Source organism: Blennius ocellaris (genome assembly GCF_963422515.1).
Source record: "Blennius ocellaris genome assembly, chromosome: 1".
Taxonomy (NCBI): Eukaryota; Metazoa; Chordata; class Actinopteri; order Blenniiformes; family Blenniidae; genus Blennius; species Blennius ocellaris.
In genome coordinates, this window is record NC_137650.1 from 22558122 (window position 1) to 22574244 (window position 16123).

General features: G+C 41.6%; 1 protein-coding gene across 3 annotated transcripts; it reads left to right on the forward strand.

Annotated features, from left to right (window-relative positions):
• The first annotated feature begins 3870 nt into the window (after nucleotides 1-3870).
• Nucleotides 3871-15588, forward strand: myzap (myocardial zonula adherens protein). Of its 3 annotated transcripts, none has more exons than XM_080502070.1 (14): nucleotides 3871-4049; nucleotides 4784-4864; nucleotides 7824-7916; nucleotides 9380-9544; nucleotides 9655-9747; nucleotides 9850-9963; nucleotides 10044-10196; nucleotides 11106-11231; nucleotides 11430-11558; nucleotides 11899-11993; nucleotides 12351-12456; nucleotides 13153-13236; nucleotides 13501-13607; nucleotides 13692-15588. In XM_080502070.1, exons 1-14 carry the CDS (start codon nucleotides 3969-3971, stop codon nucleotides 14332-14334), a joined length of 2070 nt encoding a protein of 689 aa, XP_080358196.1. In that variant the 5' UTR covers nucleotides 3871-3968; the 3' UTR covers nucleotides 14335-15588. The 3 variants fall into 3 exon arrangements, with proteins under 3 accessions (XP_080358196.1, XP_080358198.1, XP_080358197.1); XM_080502072.1 differs by having other exon boundaries at nucleotides 14034-15588; XM_080502071.1 differs by having other exon boundaries at nucleotides 13546-13607.
• The last annotated feature ends 535 nt before the right edge of the window (nucleotides 15589-16123 follow it).

The window sequence follows — 16123 nt, forward strand, 5'->3', positions numbered from 1 at the left end:
CAAATGGCTCATGTGTATGTGTATGTCTCTGTGTGTAATGTCTGCGTGTGCATATCTCTTTGTTTGTGTGCATGAGCCAGATGAACACGTTGTGCTTTTCATTTGAGCATACTTTCGATTCATTCCAACACTGTCATAACATCCTCACAGGTGTGAGTTGGTGCAAAGATAACCGGGGGTTATAATATATTTTCTCACCAGAAATGGAGAAACTACACTTCTTTACTTTTTCCAAGTTAAGGTTTCAAAATTAAACTGTATTCATATCAAGGCCTTTCAGTAGCTGCATGAATAAGGTGTAAAATTCATAGCAGAAAACATCCACTATTACTTGTGCGTGATTATAAATGTAGATTTTCTTCTCTTTTGGTTGGTTAAAATTTGCCATCCAAATAATGGAACATATTCCAATTGAATTATTTCAATAAAAATGACGCCAGGTCTTTAATTTAACTGGTTTTAATGCGTCTGAAATAGAGGAGTCAATACTGACCACTGACTCAGCTCGTGTGTAAATTTCAGCTGTTATGAGCATTTTGTGGTTGGTGCACATTTCTGAAGCGAGTCCAGCATTGGGACTCATCACAAACAGCTCATTAGTCTGTCAACAGCTGCATGGGTGTTTTTCTTCTTCTTCTTCTTCTTCTTCTTCTCCCTCATTGTAGTAATTATCAAACTTGAACTGCGGCACTGCAGGGATGCAGAGCTGAGATCAGCTGCTGTTGTCAGTTTCAACAGTAAAATTCTGCACAAACAACTGGTCTCATACCGAAACCTGCACGCAGGAGCAAACAATGCACTGGCTTTGTCTGGCAGTGCAAAATGAAGGTGAGCGCTGTGCTTATCTTTCACTCCTGGAGAATGTAACTCCGATATGTTAAGATATCGCCCTGCAAAGCTCTTTCCCCAGATTCCAAGTAAGGACAAAGACGAGGCATACAAACTGTGAGTGTAAAGCCACTAACTGTGTGTCACAGCTGCAGTCATACATGGCATTAATGATTGTTAACATTAAAATAGTAACAATCAAGCATTTTTTTGTACTCATCAAAGAACAGAATACATCCTATTTAGAAAGCTTTAATCCTTAAATATTTATAAAAAGGTGATCTTTTAAACTTGTTTCTTAAAGCTGAATAAGTAGATGCATACATTCATTATCAAAAACAATTCATCCATCTATTTTCTGCACTGCAGTCACAGGTGTAGGAGCAGCTCCCAGCTGACGATGGGCGAAGGCAGAGCTCATCTTAAACAGGTGCAAATGCAGAGAGCCAGGAAATCAGAAATCAATATTCTCCCTGGGAGGTCAGAATGCTGCTCACTACATTGTGGTGCAGCATCTTTCGAGTCTCTAATTCACCTGGAGAAAACTTGTGCATGCCCAGAAATGACATTAAAATGTCCACACCAGAAAGGCTGGAAGGAAACTGGTGAACTCGCTGTGAGATTGAGAGTGGAAACTAATTTTCTCATGTGATGTGTGGTAAATAAAATTAAAAAAAGATCCACCCATCACACACACACACACACACACACACACACACACACACACACACACACACACACACACACACACACACACACACATTATGAGCATAAAGTGCAATTTCTTGAAAATAAATATGTATATTTTGTTTGATTCCACTGTGCCTGCTTCTCTGCTTGTTGCATTGATTTAAGCTGACGTGCCCTGTGCCATTTTCTTCTTTTTTGTACCTGTATGTCCTGTTGGACTCGCAAAACCAGAGCCGTGGCATCAGTGTGGTGTTGAATGATGATTTGCTCAGAAACAGAGCAGATTGTGACAGGAAATCAACACCGTGTGTTTAGCACGAGAAAGGACTTCCACATGGTTTTACACATGACATTGAACCGGGAGAGCAGCCCTGCTCAGAGGCCGGCTCAATGATCGCAGGAGTAAAGAAACACCCTTTGTTTGATGTCTGGTTACTAATTAACCACCCAGCACTGTAGAAATACTGCTTTATATTGTCCTGGGAATTTTCTCTCCATTTTTCTCTGACATGTTTGAAATTAAGAGCTTTGATGAAATACAACAAACATGTGAAGTGAACAAGCTCTCACCAAGCAACTTGAGTCTTAAAACCACCATTCCCCATTCGTCTGCCACTCCGTCTCCGGTTTCTATAGAAAGGGAGTGACCGCAGGTTATTCACTACAAGAATGTGATCTGGCCGTCAGCATGACTGTTCCTCAACGATAATTGACAGGATAAGGAGGCGTAAACTGATGGCAGTAGAGTCAAAATGTAAAACCAGCTGAAATGTGTCAGAGGGCGGTCATAGGTGACAATGGCATTAAATAATAATGTTTGCTGTGTCGTCTTCCTTTTCATCCTTATCAGCACGATCAATAATTTATTCAGTATAGGAACGCCTGTATTACTCAACAGCAGCAACACATTTCTGACCTCTTGAACGAAGAACCACACATAACTTGTTTATTTATTTATCCAAATTAAATCATGTAAAGTAAATAATTCAAAAGGGAAAATAAAATAATGTATTTATTAATATAAGTGAAAATATGTATATAATATACGATATATTAATTCAGAGTTTTTTTTAAGCAGTTTTTAATTCAGGTTAAAAAAATGTTAGTCATTACATAGAAAGGCTATTTCTTATATGTTTTGACATTTATTTGTAGTTAGATCATTTCTACTTGAAGTGTAGGCAAATTGAGTATATTGTGTAGATTTAATCTGAAAAGCCATCAGATAAATAGTGGAATGAAAAGAATAATGCAAGATTTCATTTATCCCAGAAAACAAACAAAAAAAAAAGTTGAAAAGTTTATAGTCTATAGTTTTACCAGTTTTTTCTACACTCGGAATCTAACAACCAAAATTTTCAGTTTGCATGACTTATAAGTTGAAGATAAACAATAAAGGAAAAAAAAGTCTCAATTATTCAGCTAATGTGTAATACATGTGAAATACTTTGACAATTTGAATTATGTCATTGTATTGTAACTTTCAGGTAAACCTGTGTTACGAGTTGTGGGTGGACCCAAGCACTGACTCAAATGTTTCCATAAAAAGAGTTTATAGTCCAGGGGGTAAAAATCCATACGAGAGCAGAGAACACAAATAAAAATAAATAAATAAAACTAAAGTCCAGGGAACACAAAGACAAAAACACAACGAGCCAACACAGACATCAGAGAGAGCGAGGGGTGGGGGATTAAATATAGAGAGAAGGCAGGGAGACCACAGCTGCTGCACATGAGTGCTAAACAGGAGAAGAAGACAATAGGATAATTGAAAATGTGAGGTGAGACACACGGGGGGAGGCAGCCATGGACCTGACACTTAAGCTGTAATACTGAGTACTATACTTTTCAGGAAGTCAAACCTGTCATATGTTTTTTTTTTTTTTTTCTTCAGTTTAGTTGTTTCTTCCTGTTGGCCACTCCTGTCGATAAGCAGCGCTGCACCTGTCCCAGCCCAGTCACAAGTCCCGCCCATGAAAGTCCTGCTCCCGGGGCAGGAGGCAGAGCAGGCAAACAGGTGAAATGTGGCCCGACAGGTCTGATGGGAACACGGAGACTCAGCGAGAAACGCACACTCGCATGCAGAGAGGCAGCTGAGTGACTGACAAGCCTGTCAGTCAGGTCAATGTAGAGGCAGTCGGGCTGGGGTTGAGACAATGACATGGTTGTGTGAGTGTTGCTGAGTGTCGGGACTGGATCATACCTGGTCATTTCACTGTCACCTGGACGGACCCTCAGGCCCTCCGCTTCTCTCACCACCACCACCACCTCCACCAGCAGCAGACTTGACAGAGTGGAATTTCCCTCCTCTTCTCTGGCTGGAGCTGGGGTCGGATGGTCGCTCTGAGAGTCTGAGCAGAACTCAGGAAGGAGAGTGAGAGGAAGGGTGGGAGGAGGGCTTCAGAGGGAGTGAGAGGAAGACAAGCCAGGAGTGGACAGAAAGAGGAGAAATGCTTCGCTACGGTTCAGGACGAACTATTTCTACCATCACCACCACCACCACCGAGGACTCTCCAGAGACCGCGAGTCCGGTAAGTAGACGTCCCAGAGAAGTCAAAGTCCTGAAGCCCCCCCCTCTGTCTCTCTCTTTCCTCCCTTCTACACTGTGTTTTGCTCACAGTCCACTGTTTTTTTCTCTCTCCCCTCCCGCCCTCTGCTTGTCCACCCCTGCTGCCTTTAACTCTGCAGCCACTTGTTTCACGTCTGTGCACAGTGAAAACCGTTTCTCTAGCCCAGCTTAGGATGTCCTGTTCTTTGATCTCACTCTTTGTGACCGACTGTTTGTTGTAGGATGTGTAGATGTGCTCTGTTGCACAACCGTGTAATGAGAGCTGAGTGTGCAGGATGCATTGCTGTCATGTTTATTTGAACAGCTCTCTGATAGAACAGGCCTTTCCACTAAACTTGTTCGTTCTTTTTATCCAGTCCCCTGCTCCTGTCATGTGGAATGGCACAGTGTGATCATTTGGTGAAATGTGTGTGGCTTCAGAATCAGACACTTTTGTCAAAAGTTACAAAGAAATTGAGAAAAATTGCATATTTTACGAAATCAAACAACTGTATAGTAAATAAACACTCCATTCCGCAATGTCAGAACATTTACATAAACTTTGTTTATTGCTCCGTTGCTGCTGTCCATAAATAATTCCATGATGTCTTGAAGCTTGTGTTCTTTGTGTTTTGGTTCAATGGATGTTTTTAGTAAAGTTTTTAATCCAAATAAGTATTATTTCATGATTCTGTTTGCCTTTTGTCTGTCTTTCAGAGGAGAACAAGACGCCTGAGATTGACTCTTCATGCAGGAGATCATGAAAAAAAGGAGGAAAAACCCACAGGCTCAGACACGGTAAGTCATGTATATCTCCCTCAGAGACATTCTTCAATTATCCACGCTTTGTCCCACCTATAACTTGACAGCCATATTTGAATCGGCTGAAAGCAAAGTGGTGAATAAAGTTGAATTGTGTTTTGGACTACAGACATCCTTAGTCAAGAAATAGAGCCTGGATTCATGTTATGACACTACGGCTTTGATGGAAAGATGGTGTAGCCAGTGAGATTCGTGTGTGTGTGAGATAATGGATGCACAGCTGGTTCACATTTTCTTCAAAGCCCAGCTCCATTGTAGACCTGCAGTATTGAAAATATTTAAAGTTACAGTTGAGCTGAAACGACATCGGTGACATACCTCATAAAGCTGGCATCTGCTTACTGACGTGCCACATTACATTTCTGCACTTATTGTGGCCGTGTGAAGTTTGAGTGTGTGCTGCAGGCTGTGAGGGTGTTTGCTGTAGGTGGCTCTGCCCACGGCATTTGTTTGTGTTCAGGATTTGGTCCAGAGGCTGATGCCACAGTTTGATCTTGAGAATGTGAGAGCTGGGTGAGACGCTTCACTAAATCTTGGCCTTGAAGAGATTTCTGGTGCATTTGGCTGTGTGTGATTGTGCGACTAAAACAACGGTGTGTTTTGCATGAACCTTGGCCAGAAGGATGAAGTTGGTCTTGTTTTTACACAACTGATAGCACACTGAGAGTAATCTCTGATTGTGGCTCCCTCTGGGAGGGCGTGACCATGACTATTGGAACTGATGACAGAGAACAGTCTGATTAAGAGAGAACACAAAGTGGATAACACGCACACGTGTGCATTCAGTACGGAAACAATCCTGCAACTGAGCAGAGAGTCTGTTTCTGGATAGAAAACAGCAGCTTTAACGACGGCAAGGGATTTTCTTTTCCACAATCGGCTGCCTTCCTGTGTGTAATGGTCGGAGGAAACAAACTAGTGCATAAAGAGTGAAAACAGAGTCGTAATAGTTTGGCTTTGAAACATTAGCATTTTAGGAAATGTGTCTTTTGACTTTGTTGCTGTTTGGAATTACAACATAGCTATAAACCTTCTTTTTTTCCATTTGGCATCAGGCTGCTAAGATATGATTTCTTGTCTGTTTCATTCCAAGAAATTGTTGTTTGATATATTTCTTTTATTATTTGTGGTGGGCTGAACAAAATAACGTCAGCATGCACCACTCGGGCATTAGAAATGAAATCAACCCGATCGTGCAACTTTGTATTTTCACCTCTGTAAGATCCAAAAATCACAAGATCTGTCAGGACATGAAATTGGAGCACAAAGCGATGAGGCGCTGCTCGTTCATCAAACTCTAAAAACAAAGTGTTGCATAAAGTATGAAACTGTTGAGCGGCAGAGAAAAGTGAAAGCGTGAGGCCCGACTCGTAGACCTTAAAGTTTCAGATGTTCAGAGTTCAAAAGGGTAGAAACTCACCTTGAGTCCTCTTTTATCTGCTCATTATGTATTTGTCACCAAGCTCTGCGGTCTTTGCAGGTGGTGTTATAATGGTGGTAACACGGCACCCTCATGTTGTTGCCACACTTCAGATAACTGCAGGAGTATTCAGAAGGAGGTTAAACAAGCTCAATGTAGATTTACAGATCAAATTTAAAGAAAGGGTATTTGTCCTATATTGCAGCTGCAATCTTTAAGGGAAGGTCATATATAGGTCACTCAGGACCCTGGTCAAGAAATGGAATTGTCGAGGGTTAAACCTTAAAAATTTGTAAGGGTGTGTCCTGCAACCTGACACGTCATGAATACAGTTCAGCCAGTGCCTATGGCCTAGATGAGTTGTAATAAATCTGCTCCATGACACACTCACACTTCTACACTGACAGAATTGGATTTCGTCTTCATAATGGCTGAAAGCGTTCACAAAGTGAACATATTTCCACCCAATGAGCGACGTGTGTCTTCGTGTTTAACTTTTGTTTGTATTGGAAATAAGAAACTAATCTCATCAGTTGAGTCACTCACAGCACAGTCTCATGACAGAGCAAACAATGACACTGATGTTTCGCACGACACTGACATTTTTATTCATTCTACATAATTCAGGTAGTGCTCGGCCTTTGAGCTGCTAAGTCTTTCGACGCAGTAAAGCACTTGAAAGCCTGAGGCTTACTTCCACCCTAAAAAAAAAATGACACGTTTGCTGCTTCGGTGACAAAAGCCAGGTAAACACTGTCCGCCACTGTGGTCAAACATTGGCACAGTAAAATTCAAAGCTGGGTGAACGGGCTGCAGTATTAAGGATGGCTTAGTTCCCTCCCACCAGCTGGAATTCACATCCGCTTATTAGTGGGCCTTCACCATTTCTCAACAGCATGTTCTCTGTAGATTAAGTGGTGCAGAAATGTGGAGCTCAGCTCTGTCTGTAAGACAACACTGGCGTCTTTGTTCCAGTCCTCCTCACTCTTATCTCTGTGAGATGAAGACTGACGCCTCTTTCACTCGGCGGTATGTCCCGTACGGTTATTTCATTTTGAGCAGAGGCTCTAACAAGACGTCAGAAGTCTCTGTTTTTGTCAAGTGTTGTCTGTCTTATTCAAAAGTCATCACACTTTGAGTTAACAAAAACGACAAACTAAACAGGCTTGTTTTGGGTTTGGATTTTTCTTATGGATTTGTGTAAGAAATAGCCTTTTATACATTATTTTAAGTCTCTTGGCTATCAATAGGTAATATCACATTCACTTGGTGCCATGTGGGACTTGTTCACGTATTTGTTTGCTTGCATTCTTGTTGAAATCATTTCTGTTATCACACGGATACACTCCAGTGCATTAGTACAATGAAAAATTAACAAATTGGAGGGTACGGTTGGTTTGCTTGGACAGGATACGCCTTTTAAAAAATTGTTCAATGTTTCGAATTGCTCACACCGGGATTGAAGTAACTCATCCACAACAGAAATCTTGAATAATGTGTTTTTTTCTTCTGCAGACTGAGAGAGAAAAAGATGTCAGTGGGACATGGAAGAAGAAGAACGGGCTTATCCAAAGGGAGAGGCCAGCTGGCAGTGAGTCGCCTCAGCAGGTAGACGGTCTCTTCCACTACATGAATAATGGGAGTGACACACACACACACTGCCAGAGCTTCAGTGCAGTGTGTGTGTGTATATGTCACTGACATCCTACTGTAAAATGCACTTCAGTGCCTGCACTCTGAGGCTGTCATCAATAATGTATTCCTCAGACGGTCGGTATGAATTAAAGCTTGCAGGTGACTGTAACTGATTCGATGTCTCAAGTGTATCTGCTTCGGCTGAGAAAGACGTGCTTGTTCACTCATAACAAGCCACTGTTTTACTTTTTTTCCCCCATGGAGCAGAATATAACAAAGACAATGGCAGTTCACATATCTTGTGAGACAAACTCTACACTTTCAGATCTGATGGTTATTCAACTGATCTCAAGTAAAATTACAATACTGGATAAACAATTCATCTTCTGTACTTTGATTATCCAGGTGAGGATGAGCTAGGGTCAGCTCCAGCCAACGACACGCGAGAGTCACTTACAAGTCAGTCAAAGAACGACGATCATAAACATCTGGTCTGGTGCTGGACTGCTTGTAGAAAACTAGCAATTCAACAATTGAACTCCAGTATTTTTTTCCACCTTTTGAAATTACTCCAAATAAAAGGTAGCCCAAGCAGTTACTTTACCTTTTGTGTTGCTTTTTATTGCCTGTTTAAATTGATCGGGTTTAGTGTTTTACAGCAGTATTGACTGAATTGATAACATAGCTGCTAGTGAACAGCTGGACACTGAAAAGGCTCGCCCAACAGTTTCAATGATTTCAACAAAATTAACAATCCTCTCCTTCGAACTTCAACAATTTTAACTGTTTCTAATGGTAAATAGTTACTAAGGTTTTATTTCCAAACAGTGCCGTGTTCTGTCACACACCTTTGTCTTTTTTTACACATGCATGGCCAAATAAAAAATAATGTGCAAATTATTTAAGAGTTTAATGCACATGGGCTGGAGCCCCATGAGGAATTTCTCCAGCATCCATATAAAAGGTTGACTTCTAAAATATTCAGAGAAATCTGATACCTGAGCTCCAGCCCTGTAATTTATCTGTGCCCATGACTACAATTGTCATTTGTTATTTAGTTATTGCATTGTTTGAAGTGCCACACGGCTCCTGTGCTGGTGTGTATCTGTTATCACTGGCTGATAGAGGTACAATAGCCAGAAATGGCAGCAGCTCATGTACCAGGTTGCAGAAACATGACACCTCCAGTGCACTCTGCACCTTTTTTAGCTGTTCGTTCTCAGGCAGTTTCCAGTTTCCAGTGCTCAGCAACAGCGGTGCTAGAAATACCTGAACAAGCATGCATATTTAGACATGTACGTCTGCACACCAACACATGCAGTGCACCTGCAAGTGTGCATGTGTGCACGGGTTTAGGAGGACGCATTGAAAGTACAAGTCAGCCTCGGCAGCGGGTGTCTATAGAAACCTGACCGGGGCGATCCTGTCTCCCTCAGCACCTTGGAGACGTGACCAATGGGGTGCCAGAGACCTCTCTGCAGCATCATGGGCCCAAAGTGTATGGTGTGGTGCAGAGGACGGGCTCAAACAGACATCAAGAGGTGATGGCGCGACAGTGGACAGTCGATCATCTTCAGGATGAGATGAAGTATATCAAGGAGGTGAGTGGAGACCAACGCAGTGAGCAAACCTTTAGGTCAGCCATTGTTTCAACATGACATCGTGAATGTGGTTTACAACATGTCTATATGTTCTCGCTCTCCAAACGTAGGTGAGAGACTCTCTGGAGAAGGTGAGAGAGCGGATGTATGGGCAGTTTGGAGGAATGCAGCAATCGATGCAGAAGCTTTCACAGGAAATCAGGGTAATTAATTATGCAATACCGTGGGACTGGTGGCTCAGAAATTGCCCATCAAACTCCACCTGTAAAGCAGTGAAATCACATGAAAATTCACTGTTTCATTAGGCTGCCAACACAAATCGAAGAAGTCTGGAGTCGGAGGTGAAGATCCGGACTGCCGCCATGGAAAGCTTCGATCAGATGAACAGCTCCCTCATAACGGCAAACATTGGTCTGCAGGTATAACGAATCAAAACAGCTGCCCACTGTCATATCAAAGGTCTACTCTATTAGTCAACCTATCTTGTCTGTCTTTGCAGAAATCTCTCCTGGAGAACTGTCAGGGCCGAGTGGACACAAAAGAGGAGGTGAAGAGTTTGCGAAGCACCTACGAGAAAGCACAAGAACAACTCCAAGAGAAGGAGCAGGCGCTTGCAGCGGCACAGGCTGAAAACCAAACTTTGAGACTGCAGGTATCACTGTACTCACACATACACTCTTTGTTATGGAATACCCTATTACTGTACTAATTCACATAAACTTAGACATGCCTGGAAATCTGAAATCTTTACATCACGGTTGGCTCTCGCACATTCATGGAGCTACTGGTTGACTAGATGGATGGAGGCCTGTTTTTTTTTAAAAAGCGACGACTGTACAACATTTCAAATTCAAGAATATGTGTATAATTTATAGGCAAGTTGTTTCCTTACACTTTTTCCACCCATGCTGAAAGTTTGTTTGTGAAAAGTGTGATGGAAAGTCACCAAAGACTAGAGTGGAAATGTGAGATTGCAGATAGCAAACAAAGGCAAATACAGGAATGCTTCACATGTGGAAGTTATTCACCACCTGACACCTCGGCAGTTTTCGATTGAGCAGCAGGCTACACTAAAAACAAACATCAAGGATCATAGAAGTTCTAAGAACTTTTGCTCTCTTCTATATGGTGATAAAATAGTAGTCAGTATCTGGGCTGCACATTGTGAGTAGCACTATTGCCTCGTGGCGAGAATGTCTTTGGTTTGAGTCCACAGTGAGCGGTGGAGGCCTTTCTCTGTGGTGAATGGGTAACTCTAAAATACCCATAAGTGTGTACATGAGAGTCGGTTGTTGTCTTTCTCTGTGTATATGCCCTGAGCACGCCACAATTCTAATTGATTACAAAAGGATGATCGTTGTGCGTGAGAGACAAAATAGCTTCATGTTCCAAGAAATGAAGAAAAATTCCATGAAGCTGTATACTTCAATTTAGAAGGCCTGCTGATATGTCACTGCAACTCTGGAACACACCGGCGGGATCTGCATCTTCTATCCTCGCATCAATCAGGCGTAATCAGCTGAGTGCAGCCGTAATTTCTGCTGTGCTGTGGCTTGTCCAGGTGGAGTCTTCACAGGAGGCCAACACCCAGGCGCTGCATGACCTCTCGGCAAAGCTGCAGAGGGAGTACGAGGAAAAGCTGCAGGAGGAACAGAGCAAGCACAGGGAGGAGATCGAAACCCTACAGGTCTGCATTTTTCAGCTCTTATTCACAAATAAGACCCTCACGGTTTCTGTTGACGGTGGAAACGGGAGCTCCTGTGCCGCAATGGAACGGTCCTAAGATTATCAGTCATGACATGTCAAATAGTTCAAGTTTGATCAAATAAACGGCTCTTTAACGTCTACGTCAAGATTATACCAACAGTTATTTCTGTTCACGCAGGCCCAACTGGACGAGTACATCAGGCGACTGGAGGAAGCGGAAAGAAAGATCCAGATTGCAGAGGCCAAGATAGCAGAGAGAGACCAGAGGATCATTGAAGTGGAACGTCTCCTGGACTGTATGGGAAAAGTAAGATATACTTCAATGTCACACGTATCTTAGTTACCAGTACCACAACATAGTAACTGTGGTACCATGACATAAAACAATCTGTCATATGAATTGCTGTACATTTTAATCAGGCATTATGATTACATGGTTATACTCGACTTATCAGTAGAAGAGCAAATGCAGTATATTTGATTTAATTAATTAGAGTTGACTTCCATTGCAGTTGAAATTACAATATTGTTTAATGCAACACAAATGTAAACTACTGTTGAGAACTTTTTAGTTGTGAATGGTTGTTTTCCTCTCGTCACTGAGGAACAAAAGTCAGACTGACATGACTTGATACGGTTTTCCACAGGAAAAGGGTCAACTCCAGAAAAAGCTGCAGGAATCTGAACAGCGCCTTCGCTTGCTGGAGCTGACGGATAAAACTGATCAAACTGCGGCCCAAAGGTACAAATCAGGATCCAGGAAAACAAACATTGGTTTGCCAAAACAAATTTCATTTAATCTCAGTTGGAGACTATTCTTCAGGGGCACCACGAGCAACACCAATGACCTTTTCTTCCCCATATAAACCTGTTATGCAATAAGGTGCCAGTTAATGCCCTCTGTGTCAGTTGCTCACTGTGTCTACAAAGGATTTAGCCTTTCTATTACGAAGTGATTACTTTTAAATTTTTTGTCAAACAACAGTTTGATTAAACTAAAACAAGTTTATTGATTCACACTTTGATCGGGGCACTGCAGTGTTTTTTCTCTTCTGATTTTTGTGGCCGATTGTTTTTTTGTTGTTGTTTGTGTGTTTAGGTCCAAAGAGCTGCAGAGTGAAACGGTGGACCTCCGTGAAAGGATCAAGCACCTGAACGACATGGTGTTCTGCCAGCAGAGGAAAGTCAAAGGAATGATCGAGGAGGTGAGCAAGATTAATTTCACCAGCTCCTCTGTTCTGTGTTTGAACAACGGGAGGGGCTGATGTACTGTACATGCATTAGCTCAGGATGTTTGTTTGCTGTGGAGGTCCCGGGCTGTGTCTGCAAGGAACATAAACCCTCATCCCTAAAGTCAATAAAGTGCTGAGTGCCATGGCAGCCTTGTGATTACGAACCAGATCATTAATTGTAATTTTTCATACAAACTGTCATTGGCCTCTGCAAAACTCAAAAGTGTCTGCTTTAAAGAAAACAAATCACTGGAAGCAAGTTATATTATCTGCCACAAGAACATTTTCATGCCCGTTTTCTTAAAACAAAAATTGGTAAAGCCCAGGTTTTAAAAACCAAAGGATATCTTACAAACTAGTTTGTAAAGTTTAAAACTAAATCTGTTCATCATGATACAAAAAAGTAATAACATGGAGGTAAATGTGCCACCATCTTGAAATTATGCTTCACAATCATCGCTTCACTTCAGACATGATTTTGTCCTGATTGCAAAGAGTAAACTGAAAACTTTTAAATTTGAGAGAATTATTGCTTATATTAAAAATGGTGCGACTCGTGCTTGAATTCAGACTTTACCCTTGTAATGTATGAAACCATTACAAACTCTTACAATATTTAAATCACAATAATAAAAAAGGTCAAATGGTTTTGGTCTTGGTGTCGTGCAGGTTCAAACTCTGCGCGGTCAAGTGGCTCAGAAGGACATGTTTATCTCAGAGTTGCTGGACAGGATCGCTATCGTGGAGTGTGAGGTAAGACGACCTTTCACCGCGTGTTTGCTGTGTGTTTTTTTGTCACCGCCTGGTGTGGTTTTCTCCTGCATGGCTACAGATGTGTCACTGGGGTAAATGAGCACTGGATATCCTGGACTTTCAGCAGCATCTGTGTGGTGTTTTTTGTTGTTGTTGTTTCTGTGTCACTGCAGCTTCCATGTGAGCTTTTCCAATGTATAATGGCAGCAGTCCTTTGCATGAAGCTGGCCTGACGGCGATCTTTTCCTCTTTTCCTTTTCCTAGAATAATGAATTAGAAGCCAAGCTGAAGTATTCTATGTCCACACAGACTAGGCCAAGAGATGTTTTGGACAGCAGGGAGATAGGAGTAGGCTGCGATCTGCTCCAAAGGTAGGAAGCAATGTACTCGGGTCAGTGGTTTGATACGGTTCTTCATTACAGAGGTGGTTTCTCACTCTTCTGTCTGACCTACAGAGGTGAAGCACAGAGGCATGATTCTGACTCTGCTATGAACGACGCAACGTTTCATCATCACACAAAACCCCCTCCACCTGCTCCGCTTCAATTACCAGTGAATCCTCCATCACCCCCCCAACCCCTGTCTCCCATCCCTTCCTCACCCACTGACTCCTCCTCACCTGAGCCACCTTCGTCACCTAAACAGCCCTCATCACCCACACCGCCATCTCCATTCTCACAAAGACCTTCCTTCTTCCAGCCTTCGCCCCCCTCATCTCCAATTCAGCACGCGTCGTACTACCTAACCATGCCCACTCAGCCGAGGACGTTCAGGTCTAACAACCCTCCACCCAGCAGGCTTGAGTCCAGTTTACTGAAGTACACTCCTGTTGAGTACAGCCGCTTCCTGGAGTCCAACCCCTCGGTGCCGCCGACTGGGACCTTCCCCTACAGACCTCCGTCTGAGCCTGAATCCCCCACGAGTCCCGTGTCGTCTGGAGCAGATGAAGTGGATGCAAGAACAGACAAAGACACGACATCAAGTGCAGAGGGGTCGCCTTCATCTCCATCCTTATCTCGACCACGATCAAGAGCGCCACAGGTTTATTCACCATTTATGAAACTTATGGAAATAACGGCAAAGATTAACATAGAGTAGTTTAAGTTATAGTTTGACAATTTCAAGAAAGTCAGAAACTAAGGATGAAAGAACAGATTAATACTGTCTTTAATACCACAAAGCCTTATTATGTGACCCGCATACTGCAAAGAAAGTCACTAAACGTGATGGCTTAGATTATTCTTGCTATGATCTCAAAATCTTACTTCTAGTCTCTGCAACCGAAGAGAAATGCAAATGACACGGTGAAACGACTTGGCAGAAATACTGAAAACAGTTAACAGGTCAGCTTGTAGCTGCAAAATGAACCCAGCAGCATCTTAACTCTGGTTGCAAAGCATAAAACTGCAACTTAACCCCAGCACAGGTTGGAACTTGTCACTCCTCATAGTGAAAACATTGATCACTCCAAAGTCCCTAACCAAATGATAAAACTAAACATTTAAAATTTTCCTTTTGGGTGAATTATTTACTCAAGTGCTGGTGGCTATTTATTACATTCTTTTCCATTTAAAAACAAAAGACTTTCTTATAGGTATAGTGTTTCTGCCTGGAATCACTTGGCATTAAAGATATCATATATATAAAGTCGCGACAATGAAGTCGATATAAAGGTAGAACTCATGAGCAGCATTCATCCTCTTCAACTCTTGGCAATAAAACCATATTTCCTAAATTGTTAAACTGTTGGCTTTTGGTCTAACTTTCACGGATTATATCATCAGCTTCACCAGCAGATTAATGATACTTTTCTGTGGTTTTCTGCCTGTGTTAGCACATAGCTCTGATGACAATGGTTTTGCTGGCTGTAAATAATGAGATGATCTGTAAAATGTATATACGTTTTTTAAAAACATACTGAAGGATTATAGTGCTTTTGTTTACACTCGGACATATCTACAGTACAATGCTCATGCAGCTATAAGTAGTCGGTCATAAAGGCTGACGGAACTATTGTGTGTATTTTCCTATCATTTTATATTTGCTTTGTACATATTAAGTGAACATTATTTTATTACTGTCATGTACATAATATTTATTGACATGCTTTGTGCCTTTGTGAAGAGCCTAGTGTCTGATTGTGGTGATGGGAAGGAATCTTGTTAAATTGGCAACAGGGTCTTGCAAAATGAATTTCCGAGTTAATGATAAAACTGTTCTTTTGAAGTTATGAACTTAAATGAGTTGACTGCCATTCCTGAGCCACAGGCACAAGTATTATCCAGCTGCTGTCTGTACTGCCACAACTGTGTTTGAAAAAGCTTCATGATGTGCCTTTTCTTTAATGATACATATCACACTGAAAGGCCAGCTTATGGTTGGAAAATAAAAGCTACACTGTACACGTGTCATTTTTGTCAATGGTTGGTCAAATATACTCTAAAAAAAAAAAAAAAACCACAAAAAAAACTAGCAACATATCTTGACTCAAGGTTGGGTGCTGTTAATGAATCCCTTTTAGAGATTTGCTAATTTTCTTTAATTTAACTCAAACTGAGTCTTGGCCACATGTTTCTACAGGTGTGAACTTTCAGTTTTTGAGTTAGATTTTGGCAATAGTTTGCTGACCTTGTGTTGATTTCAGATTAACATCTGTTCGTAATAGGCTGATATCTTGCAAATTGATATTCATGATTTTCTTTTGTTCTGTTTCCTTTTATGAACTACCTAAACCTTATGAAGGGCAACCATTATTTGCATCAGCCATATCTGCAAAAATTGTCTGAAATTCTTCAAAAATAACAAGAAAAATGTACAACAGTTTTTAAATATGGATTATAAAATGGCAAAAGATAGATTGTTTTGCTACCTATGACCAGAAATGATT

Excerpts from the sequence above, each read along its gene's own strand:
- myzap (XM_080502070.1), top strand. The coding sequence starts at position 3,969 with ATGCTTCGCTACGGTTCAGGACGAACTATTTCTACCATCACCACCACC. Across the intron at positions 4,050-4,783 it reads CTCCAGAGACCGCGAGTCCG|AGGAGAACAAGACGCCTGAG; the intron begins GTAAGTAGACGT and ends TCTGTCTTTCAG. Across the intron at positions 10,197-11,105 it reads ACCAAACTTTGAGACTGCAG|GTGGAGTCTTCACAGGAGGC; the intron begins GTATCACTGTAC and ends TGGCTTGTCCAG.